The sequence below is a fragment of the Penaeus monodon genome, unplaced genomic scaffold (assembly GCF_015228065.2).
Source record: "Penaeus monodon isolate SGIC_2016 unplaced genomic scaffold, NSTDA_Pmon_1 PmonScaffold_9817, whole genome shotgun sequence".
NCBI classification, from domain to species: domain Eukaryota; kingdom Metazoa; phylum Arthropoda; class Malacostraca; order Decapoda; family Penaeidae; genus Penaeus; species Penaeus monodon.
The window spans coordinates 1-12480 of NW_023665233.1; the positions used below are offsets into that span (position 1 = coordinate 1).

Consider the following 12480-nt stretch of genomic DNA (forward strand, 5'->3'; position numbering starts at 1 on the left):
ACGATTGGTCGGTAAAATATTAATTCTTGTTTATATAAAGCAGCTGCATGTCTCCGTATACTACGATTGTTCGGAATACTGGTGCTCAGTTCCTCAGCAGCTGATCTTTTACATTGCTACTAGCGCTGTAACATCAATCATATTAACCTTGTCTATGGTTAGTCTCCTCCCATTACCTCCATATATGACCTTTACCTTTACCCTGAAACGGGTCTATATAGTCAGAAAGTGGTATGTAAGTATATTGTTTTAGGATACCTCTCTTAAAGTGATATACGAATTTCCTATGAGATACATACTTATAATATAGATAATGATATGTTATGAATAGCAAACCGATTCGGTCCCATTTCAGTTATATAGTGGCAATAATATCTTTTATTTACTTTGATTTTACAGCGTTAATCAGTATATCATTTGACTTTAAAGGGAGGCCCCATATGGTATAACTTTCTAATCACCCGGATATAATTACATACACATACATACTTGCGAACATATATTTCTTTAATTGCATTGTAAAGTTTAACGAATTAAACCAACAAATATAACAGCGAATCTCTTTCTGTCTATCAGCACACATAGTTATGTATATGTGTGGTTATACAATAGGTAAGAACATTTCATGTTGACTATGGTATATAAAACGCAGAAAATAATAATAAAGATTCTGGCCATAGAATGTGGATGGGCGGCACGTTGTCGGAATCTTCCTCAGCGGCGCGGGTGGCGGCGGCGTCCTCCTCGGCGGCGAAGGCGATCTGATCGAGGACGAACTGAGGGATCGGGTGAGGGAACTCGGGGAGGACGTCGGACTGGGGCTGGAAGCCGTTCTCGTCATCCACGAACTTGACATGGAAATCAGTGTCGTCAGGAGTGGTGTATCTGCAACGCATTTCATATATTAAAAAAGAAAGAAAGAAAGAAAGAAAAAAAAAAATGAGACGCTTACTGACTGATTTTCTATTCCTGACAATGGAAGTGTTTTTCACAAAAAATAGCATTACTCACGAGTATTCTCCAGCCTTGATCACAGCGTCGTCATCACCGTCGGGGGATCCAGCCTGAGAGAAGCTGATGCCGTTGGCAGCTTCGAAGTCGAAGTTGTAAGTTCCATTTTCCTCATGGACGCGGTCGTCCTTGAGGATTGGCACGAACTCAACGCAGCACGAGGAGCGCCATAGCTGGTCTTGGGAGCAGCGATTTCCTCGCTAGACTCAGCAGGAACCTCATAGCTGTACTGGGGAGCGGCGACGGCCACGGCGGCAACACAGACGAGGATCAGCTGAGGTCACAACGATGGTGATATTCTTTTAGTCAAAGTCAAGAAAGGAAAGGATGATGTCACTGATTCGTGGTTAAACAATAAAGCATCAACAATCAGTCTTCGATTAGAAACCTATTACATATTTGAATATTCATTCACGAATTGCATGATGATGTGTCAGTAGATACTGGTGCTCGAATGAGCGGTGGTTGTCTATTTTTTGTGATATATTATTTTTTCTTATACATACATCACACTTACTGAAGAATAATGATAACAACAATAATAAAAATACTATTTGACGTAAAAGATTTCACGTGAGAATCACCATATATACACACACACGCATGTACACATACAGACACAATCAAACCCCCTATTCCTCCATTTTCTTTATTTTTCTATTTAAAATCAGGAAAGAAAACTACACTTTCTATCAGGAAATAGTCCTTGTTATAAGTGACTATGACCTTATGACCTGTATATTTATATACATATATACACATGCATATATACGTAAATGTATATCCACACACACACACACACACACACACACACACACACACACACACACACACACACACGCGCGCGCGGCGCTCACACGCACATATAATCTCCACGTAAAATGAGGGGAGATAGAATCTTAATACTCATACTGGATCTGGATGATATGAATGAACGCTTTTTACATCAACTTTCTTAGCCAACCGAATTTCGAAAGAAAAGTTCCCTTCATCCGTACAGTTTATTGCTCTCATTTAATTATCCTCTGATCTTCTTTATTGCGTTCATTTTATGTTTTTGTTTCACAACTGAATTACCTTCTATAGCGTTCATTATGAAGGTGGAAGTTTTCTCGATCATTCAAATATATTTGAGTTGAAAGCACTTATTCATATGAACTTGTCACGCATGTATTCCTGTAGTAATAAATAATTATAAGAGAAATATCTACACATATGAAGGTAAACATAGATAAACATAAATGCACCTTCGCACATACACACATACGCGCGCGCGCGAGCTCAGGTGATATAAGCATGGTATTATTAAATAGTGTCCTGGTCCGAAATATCATTGTTGAAAAAATTCGTAGAATAAGTAATGTGCACAGTAGAAGTTTTACAATACAAGTTAGAAAACAGTTGCACTCCCATGATTTTTAAGATACTGTACCTGCTTTAAACCATATCACTGTTCACGACTGTTGATATGCTTTGTCTTTATGTTCTGATTTTTTTTTTGCTCAATTGCTCTTATTTACCATTTGATAACTCTTTTTTATGTCGGATGGAACGTTTTTCTGTCTTTCAAATATAATGCATGTGCAACTACTCAGTATCATTTTAAAATTAATTTGTATTATTATCTACTGTATTTTTATTATTACTTTTCGCAAGACCAAGTATACGTTCAGTATATACATGTACACACACACACACATGTGTATATCTATCTATATTAGTGTGTGTATGCGTGCACCGCGATTAGTGAAAACTAAATCATTCATTGATAACTAGATGGAACTTGCAGCTTTATGCAAGTATTGATAGGTCATCGACACAGGAAATCTTCATAATAATTCTATTTGAAATATAATAGAATAAATACATCGTTCAGGTATGAATTTAGTTGGGGCGGCCGTAGAGAGTGGATGGGGCGGCAACTTCATCGGAATCTTCCTCAGCGGCGCGAGCAGCGGCAGCGTCCTCCTCGGCGGCGAAGGCGATCTGGTCGAGGACGAACTGAGGGATCGGGTGAGGGAATTCGGGGGCCACGGGGAGGACGTCGGACTGGGGCTGGAAGCCATTCTCGTCAGCCACGAACTTGACGTAGACCTCAGTGCCGTCGGGAGCGGTGTATCTGTTTTGCATAATATAGTTCGACATTAATATCAATATATGTCATGTAAATAGTCCATGGCTATATACTTTGAGGCTGTGCACACAAGATATAAAAGAAAAAGCTAAAATCTTACGAGTATTCTCCAGCCTTGATCACAGCGTCGTCATCACCGTCGGGGGATCCAGACTGGGAGAAGCTGATGCCGTTGGCAGCTTCGAAGTCGAAGTTGTAAGTTCCATCTTCCTCGTGGACGCGGTCGTCCTTGAGGATTGGCACGAACTCGACCTCCTCGCTGGACGCAGCACGAGGAGCGCCATAGCTGGTCTGGGGAGCAGCGACTTCCTCGCTAGACTCAGCAGAAGGAACCCCATAGTTGTACTGGGGAGCAGCGACGGCCACGGCGGCAACACAGGCAAGGATCAACTGTAATGAAATAGATCAATTTGTCATTTACGAGTTCCGAAATAAAACTTACGAATGACTGTTATGTTCTATATCTCTTAACTTCAAATGGACAATGTAAAATATTTCAATTTCCTGGTTTGTAAGAAGCAACTGGCATGCCCCCGTAATACTTACGAAGTTCATGTCGATGGTTCAGAACTAACTGGTGCTCAGTTCCCGGCATTTAATCTTTTATATAGCTACTAGCGCAGTAACGTCATCTATCTTACCTTGTCTATGGTTAGTCTCCTCCCATTACCTCTATAAATGACCTTTACCTTTACCCTGAAACGGGTCTATATATTCAGAAAGTGATACATCTCAATTTTCCACTTATTTAAGGTTAACAAGTATATTCGTTTTGGACAGGCCACCTTCTCTTACGGATTTTCTATGAGACACATGCTTATAATATAGATACCGATATGTTATGAATAATAGGCCGTTTCGGCTTCATTTAGTCATATAGTAGCAATAATGTCTTTTAATTACAGCGTTAATTAGTATGCCATTTAAATTGAAAGGCAGGGCCCATATGGTATAAATTCGAATCATCCGTTCTTATAAAACTATAGACTATAAAAAGGATGAAAATAGACTATAAGTTGAGGAAAATATTCACATCATTGTGGGTGTTTTTCAGCTACCTTTTCATATATAAACAAAATAGTTCTCAGCAGTAGACTTATAAACATATACTATAAGTTGAGGAAAAAATGAAATACACATTACTGCCTTTCAGCTACCTTTTTACGTTTATAAACAAAATAATTCTCAGCAATAAAACTTATGTATGTTTGTTTTATGTGTAACTGAAAACACATCTCAAAAGGACATGTACATGAAGGCATATTTCACGTTCTCTGGTGCAATGGATGTTTTCTCTTCAGATTCTCAAAGCTCGCTGTCGCTGTCATGAGACTAAAATTTCCTTCGCTCATGATACCGTGACATGCATCGACAAGTTAACTTAGAAAACAATAGTAATATGAGCATTCTTCCTTCCTCGTGCACTTCATCACCGCTAACCCTTGGCATTTCGACACGACATGGAGATAGAGCGAAATGCAGAGGGCTAACTTTAGATAGAACATACTGCATACACACACGCACATAAAGCACGTGGGCGGGCACGCGCAAACACATTTATATCTACCTAAATAACACACACACACACACACATACACGTATGTGTGCGCGTGTGTGTGCATGTGTGTGTGTGTGTGCATGCGTGCGTGCGTGTCAATGTTGTGTGTGTGTGTTTGAATGTATATATATGTATAAATATGTATATATATACATAGGATGAGGGAGACATAGACAGATGGAGAAAAGCAATATAAAGTACAGTGCTGACTACACTTCATCTGCAACTTTCGCCTTAAAATTTCTTCCTTTTCTGTTAGTATTATGTCGTTTGTTGGTTTTTACAGAAAAAAACATCCGAAAATATAATGTCATTTAGCATCATATCAAACCTCATTTACAATATATGTAATGTTATATTGTCCGACTAATAATTTCCATTTCAGTTGAAAAAAAGCTAGAAAACTTTCAGCACAATTCTGCACTTGTATTACGATTTACGATTTCATAGACGGAATGCACTAGTTGTCCATTTAACGCATCTCTACAACGTACTAAAGCCACTATAAAGTAAATCTTGCATGCTAAAGGTGTGATCGTTTACTTCACTGTTATTCTAAATGTCACCTCGACTAGATATCAATAGGTTTAACATGTTTTTTTTTTCAGAAATGGCTACTGCTTCTTTCTTATATTTTGTCAACACATCTTTTATAATTAGAATTATTATCAGATCGAACATTATTCTATGAACTGGGTTGAAATATAGGGCGCCTTTTAAAAGCTGCATTTATCCTCGTTTTCATGTATCAATGACTGTTGTAAATTGTTTTCATACACAATAACATTATACACTTACATGTACTTACATATAAGCACATACAGGCATGTATATATATATATATATATATATATATATATATATATATATATATATATATACATATGCATGTATATATATATATGCAATTATATATATATATATATATATATATATATATATATATATATATATATATATATATATATATACATATATATATATACATATACAAATACACACTATACATACATATATATGCACACACATATATACTGTATATACGTACAAATATAATGACATACACATGCACACTTGCGAACATACATTTCCCTATTAGCATTAACGAAATAGACCAACAAATATAGCAGCGAATATTTTTTTATTTTTTTATCTATAAACACACATAAATATATGTGTTGACTGTGGTATATAAAACGCAGAAAATAGTAAAGAAAGATTTTATTTTCTTTATAAATAGAATAAATACAATATCGTATTACATCTTAGTTGGGGCGGCCGTAGAGAGTGGATGGGGCGGCAACTTCGTCGGAATCTTCCTCAGCGGCGCGAGCGGCGGCGGCGTCTTCCTCGGCGGCGAAGGCGATCTGGTCGAGGACGAACTGAGGGATCGGGTGGGGGAACGCGGGGGCCACGGGGAGGACATCGGACTGGGGCTGGAAGCCGTTTTCGTCAGCCACGTACTTGACATGGACCTCAGTGCCGTCGGGAGCAGTGTATCTGGTATTACACATTGAAATTGAATGTTAAAAATCGATATAAGATAAAGGAAGAGATAATATTAATGTTGGAAGAGGTAATAACTGACAAGAAACATCTAATACTGAAATCTTTTCAGAAAAAAACTCACGAGTATTCTCCAGCCTTGATCACAGCGTCCTCATCTCCGTCGGGGGATCCAGCCTGGGAGAAACGGATGCCGTTGGCAGCTTCGAAGTCGAAGTTGTAAGTTCCGTCTTCCTCGTGAACGCGGTCGTCCTTGAGGATTGGCACGAACTCAACTTCCTCGCTGGACGCAGCACGAGGAGCACCATAGCTGGTCTGGGGAGCAGCGATTTCCTCGCTAGACTCAGCAGGAACCCCATAGCTGTACTGGGGAGCGGCGACGGCCACAGTGGCAACACAGGCGAAGATCAGCTGTGGGCACAAGGTGATGTCATCATTTATGTTATTAAAGGTGCAAGATACACATTGGAGATATATTCACTGAATTAAAGGAAAATCTTATCTAGAATTTATTTGATGATCAAAATGATAACTTCATAATCTAACTACTGCTAAGTACTTTTAACTAGATCAAAATTTACTCACGAACTTCATGTTGATGTTTCAGGAGATACTGCTGCCAGAACCGGTATTGGTCCATCTTATATAGTTTAGAATGACCTTCGTGATTCAGAAAATCCTAAACCCTGGCAACTCGAACAAGAGTAACCTTCACCTTCACTAATTTACTACTAGTTTGTATTCACTGACTTATATATAAATATTCCAGATTTTTTCCTCATAGATCTTAATATTCTTATTCCTTTTTCTACATTTGCCGTCTGTTGTGGTGCAATATTGCATTAGTTTCATAATACACTCTGTGAGAGTGTTATAGCAGGAAATGAAATAAAACATTAACAAAATGGATATGCAAGGCCATACTTAGTGAAACATTTCACTTTTAAAGGAAGGTCTTGATGCCTAATTATGTATCTCTGTCTTTCTATAATATTTCTAAATATATTCATATATACATACATATAACTATATTTACACACACACACACATATGCATATTATTTATCTCTCTAATATATATATATATATATATATATATATATATAATATATATATTTTCTATATATATATTAAAAATATATATATATAATATAATTATATTATATATATATATATATATAGATTACATATATATATATATATAATATATTATATTTATATATATATAATATATATATATTATATATTATGATTAAATATATATATAATTATATATATATTTTAAATATATAATAATATAAAATAATTATATTTTAAAATATATTTTATAATATATATAAATATATATTTTATTTATATATATATATATATATATATAATACTAATAAAATATATATATATATATTATATAAAATTATATATATATTATATATATATATATATATATATATTGAGAGATAAATAATATGCATATGTGTGTGTGTTTTGTAAATATAGTTATATGTATGTATATATGATAATTTAGAAATATTATAGAAAGACAGAGATACATAATTGGGCATCAAGACCTTCCTTTAAAAGTGAAATGTTTCACTAAGTATGGCCTTGCATATCCATTTTTTTAATGTTTTATTTCATTTCCTGCTATAACACTCTCACAGAGTGTATTATGAAACTAATGCAATATTGCACCACAACAGACGGCAAATGTAGAAAAAGGAATAAGAATATTAAGATCTATGAGGAAAAAATCTGGAATATTTATATATAAGTCAGTGAATACAAAACTATTTAGTAAATTATGAAGGTGAAGGTTACTCTTGTTCGAGTTGCCAGGGTTAGGATTTTCTGAATCACGAAGGTCATTCTAAACTATAAAAGATGGACCAATCCCGGTTCTGGCAGCAGTATCTCCTAAAACCCATCAACATAAAGTTCGTGAGTAAATTTTGATCTAGTTAAAAGTACTTAGCAGTAGTTAGATTATGAAGTTATCATTTTGATCATCAAATAAATTCTAGATAAGTTTTTTCCTTTATTCAGTGAATATATCTCCAATGTGTTCTTGCACCTTTAATAACATAAATGATGACATCACCTTGTCCCCAAAGCTGATCTTCGCCTGTGTTGCACTGTGGCCGTCGCCGCTCCCCAGTACAGCTATGGGGTTCCTGCTGAGTCTAGCGAGGAAATCGCTGCTCCCCAGACCAGCTATGGTGCTCCTCGTGCTGCGTCCAGCGAGGAAGTTGAGTTCGTGCCAATCCTCAAGGACGACCGCGTTCACGAGGAAAGACGGAACTACAACTTCGACTTCGAGCTGCCAACGGCATCCGTTTCTCCCAGGCTGGACCCCCCGACGGAGATGAGGACGCTGTGATCAAGGCTGGAGAATACTCGTGAGTTTTTTTCTGAAAAGTTTCATATTAGATTTTTCTTGTCAGTTATTACCTCTTCCAACATAATATTATCTCTTCCTTTATCTTATATCGATTTTTAACATTCAATTTCAATGTGTAATAACCAGATACACTGCTCCCGACGGCACTGAGGTCCATGTCAAGTACGTGGCTGACGAAAACGGCTTCCAGCCCCAGTCCGATGTCCTCCCCGTGGCCCCGCGTCCCCACCCGATCCCTCAGTTCGTCCTCGACCAGATCCCCTTCGCCGCCGAGGAAGACGCCGCCGCCGCTCGCGCCGCTAAAGGAAGATTCCGACGAAGTTGCCGCCCTCCACCTCTACGGCCGCCCCAACTAAGAGGGTAATACATATTGTATTTATTCTATTTATAAAAAAAATAAAATCTTTCTTTACTATTTTCTGCGTTTTATATACCACAGTCAACACATATATTTATGTGTGTTTATAGATAAAAAAATAAAAAAATATTCGCTGCTATATTGTTGGTCTATTTCGTTAATGCTAATAGGGAAATTTTATGTTCGCAAGTGTGCATGTGGTCATTATTTTTGTCGTATATACAGTAATATGTGTGTGCTATTTTATGTATGTATAGTGTGTATTTGTATATGTATGTATGTATATGTATATGTATTTATATGTATTTTATATATACATATATATATATATATATATATATATATATATAATATATATATTATTAATATATAAAATAGCATATATATTATACATGCATATGTATATATATATATATATATATATATATATATAATATATATATATATATATATATATATGTTTTAATATATATAATAATATATATATATTATTATATTATATATATATATACATGCCTGTATGTCTTATATGTAAGTACATGTAAGTGTATGATGTTATTGTGTATGAAAACAATTTACAACAGTCATTAATACATGAAAACAAGGATAAATGCAGCTTTTAAAAGGCGCCTATATTTCAACCCAGTTCATAGAATAATGTTCGATCTGATAATAATTCTAATTAAAAAAGATGTGTTGACAAAATATAAAAAGAAGCGTAGCCATTTCTGAAAAAAAAAACTGTTAAACCTTTTGATATCTAGTCGAGGTGACATTTAGAATAACAGTGAAGAAAACGATCACACCTTTAGCATGCAAGATTACTTTATAGTGGCTTTAGTACGTTGTAGAGATGCGTTTAAAAGGACAACTAGGCATTCCGTCTATGGAATCGTAAATCGTAATACAAGTGCAGAATTTGCTGAAAGTTTTTTAGCTTTTTTTCAACTGAAATGGAATTATTAGTCGGACAATAAACATTACATATATTGTAAATGAGGTTTTTATATGATGCTAAAGACATTATATTTTCGGATGTTTTTTTCCCGTAAAAACCAACAAACGACATAATACTAACAGAAAAGGGAAAAAATTTAAGGCGAAAGTTGCAGATGAAGTGTAGTCAGCACTGTACTTTTATTGCTTTCTCCATCTGTCATGTCTCCCTCATCCTATGTATATATATACATATTTATACATATATAACATTCAAACACACACACACAACATTGACACGCACGCACGCATGCACACACACACACACATGCACACACACGCGCACACATACGTGTATTGTGTGTGTGTGTGTGTTATTTAGGTGATATAATGTGTTTGCGCGTGCCCGCCCACGTGCTTTATGTGCGTGTGTGTATGCAGTATGTTCTATCTAAAGTTAGCCCTCTGCATTTCGCTCTATCTCCATGTCGTGTCGAAATGCCAAGGGTTAGCGGTGATGAAGTGCACGAGGAAGGGAAAAATGCTCATATTACTATTGTTTTCTAAGTTAACTTGTCGATGCATGTCACGGTATCATGAGCGAAGGAAATTTTAGTCTCATGACAGCGACCCGCGAGCTTTGAGAATCTGAGAGAAAACATCCATTGCACCAGAGAACGTGAAATATGCCTCATGTACATGTCCTTTTGAGATGTGTTTCAGTTTACACATAAAACAAACATACATAAGTTTATTTCTGAGAATTATTTTTTTTATAAACGTAAAAAGGTAGCTGAAAGGCAGTAAAGTGTATTTCATTTTTCCTCAACTTATTTGTATATGTTTATAAGTCTAAATGCTGAAACTATTTTGTTTATATATGAAAAGGTAGCTGAAAAACACCCCCAATGATGTGAATATTTTCCTCAACTTATAGTCTATTTCATCCTTTTATAGTTATAGTTTTTTAAGAACGGATGATTCGAAATTTATACCATATGGGCCCTGCCTTTTTAATTTTAAATGGCATACTAATTAACGCTGTAATTAAAAGACATTATTGCTACTATATGACTAAATGAAGGCCGAAACGGCCTATTATTCATAACATATCGGTATCCCATATTATAAGCATGTGTCTCATAGAAAATCCGTAAAGAGAGGTGGCCGTCCAAAAAGAATATATTGTTAACCTTAAATAAGTGGAAAATTAAGATGTATCACTTTTTGAAATATAGACCCGTTTCAGGGTAAAGGTAAAGGTCATTTATGGAGGTAATGGGAGGAGACTAACCATAGACAAGTTAAGATAGATGACGTTACTGCGCTAGTAGCTATATAAAAGATTAAATGCCGAGGAACTGAGCACCAGTTAGTTCTGAACCATCGACATGAAAATTCGTAAGTATTACGGGGCATGCCAGTTGCTTCTTACAAAACCCGGAAATTGAAATATTTTACATTGTCCATTTGAAGTTAAGAGATATAGAACATAACAGTCATTCGTAAGTTTTATTCGGGAAATCGTAAATGACAAAAATTTATCTATTTCATTTCAGTTGATCCTTGCCTGTGTTGCCGCCGTGGCGTCGCTGTCCCCAGTACAACTATGGGGTTCCTTCTGCTGAGTCTAGCGAGGAAGTCGCTGCTCCCCAGACCAGCTATGGCGCTCCTCGTGCTGCGTCCAGCGAGGAGGTCGAGTTCGTGCCAATCCTCAAGGACGACCGCGTTCACGAGGAAGATGGAACTTACAAATTCGACTTCGAAGCGCCAACGGCATCAGCTTCTCCCAGTCTGATCCCCCGACGGTGATGACGACGCTGTGATCAAGGCTGGAGAATACTCGTAAGATTTTAGCTTTTTCTTTTATATCTTGTGCACAGCCTCAAAGTATATTAGCCATGGACCTATTTACATGACATATATTGATATTTAATGTCGAACTATATTATGCAAAACAGATACACCGCTCCCGACGGCACTGAGGTCTACGTCAAATTCGTGGCTGACGAGAATGGCTTCCAGCCCCAGTCCGCGTCCTCCCCGTGGCCCCCGAATTCCCTCACCCCATCCCTCAGTTCGTCCTCGACCAGATCGCCTTCGCCGCCGAGGGGGACGCTGCCGCTGCTCGCGCCGCTGAGGAAGATTCCGATGAAGTTGCCGCCCCATCCACTTTCTACGGCCGCCCCAACTAAATTCATACCTGAACGATGTATTTTTTCTATTTATATTTCAATAGAATTATTATGAAGATTTCCTGTGTCGATGACCCTATCAATACTTGCATAAGCTGCAAGTTCCATCTAGTTATCAATGAATGATTTAGTTTTCACTTAATCGCGGTGCACGCATACACACACTAATATAGATAGATATACACATGTGTTTTGTGTGTGTACATGTATATACTGAACGTATACTTTGGGCTTGCGAAAAGTAATAATAAAAATACAGTAGATAATAATACAAATTAATTTTAAAATGATACTGAGTAGTTGCACATGCATTTATTTGAAAGACGAAAAACGTTCCATCCGACATAAAAAAGGTTTTCAAATGGTAAATAAGAGCAATTGAGCA

General features: G+C 36.5%; 2 protein-coding genes and 3 pseudogenes across 2 annotated transcripts; 2 read left to right on the top strand and 3 right to left on the bottom strand.

The window, feature by feature from the left end:
* Nucleotides 1–112: 112 nt before the first annotated feature.
* On the bottom strand, nucleotides 113–1435 carry LOC119572139 (annotated as a pseudogene).
* Nucleotides 1436–2883: 1448 nt separating this feature from the next.
* On the bottom strand, nucleotides 2884–3717 carry LOC119572135 (cuticle protein AMP1A-like). Its single transcript, XM_037919122.1, has 3 exons — nucleotides 3692–3717; nucleotides 3246–3535; nucleotides 2884–3130 (listed from the first exon to the last, which is right to left on the bottom strand). The coding sequence occupies exons 1-3, from the start codon at nucleotides 3698–3700 to the stop codon at nucleotides 2896–2898; spliced, it is 534 nt and encodes a 177-aa protein (XP_037775050.1). The 5' UTR covers nucleotides 3701–3717; the 3' UTR covers nucleotides 2884–2895.
* A 2251-nt stretch (nucleotides 3718–5968) lies between these two features.
* Nucleotides 5969–6821, bottom strand: LOC119572136 (cuticle protein AMP1A-like). Its single transcript, XM_037919123.1, has 3 exons — nucleotides 6795–6821; nucleotides 6334–6620; nucleotides 5969–6203 (listed from the first exon to the last, which is right to left on the bottom strand). The coding sequence occupies exons 1-3, from the start codon at nucleotides 6801–6803 to the stop codon at nucleotides 5969–5971; spliced, it is 531 nt and encodes a 176-aa protein (XP_037775051.1). The 5' UTR covers nucleotides 6804–6821.
* Nucleotides 6822–8089: 1268 nt separating this feature from the next.
* On the top strand, nucleotides 8090–8962 carry LOC119572137 (annotated as a pseudogene).
* Nucleotides 8963–11115: 2153 nt separating this feature from the next.
* On the top strand, nucleotides 11116–12095 carry LOC119572138 (annotated as a pseudogene).
* Nucleotides 12096–12480: the final 385 nt, after the last annotated feature.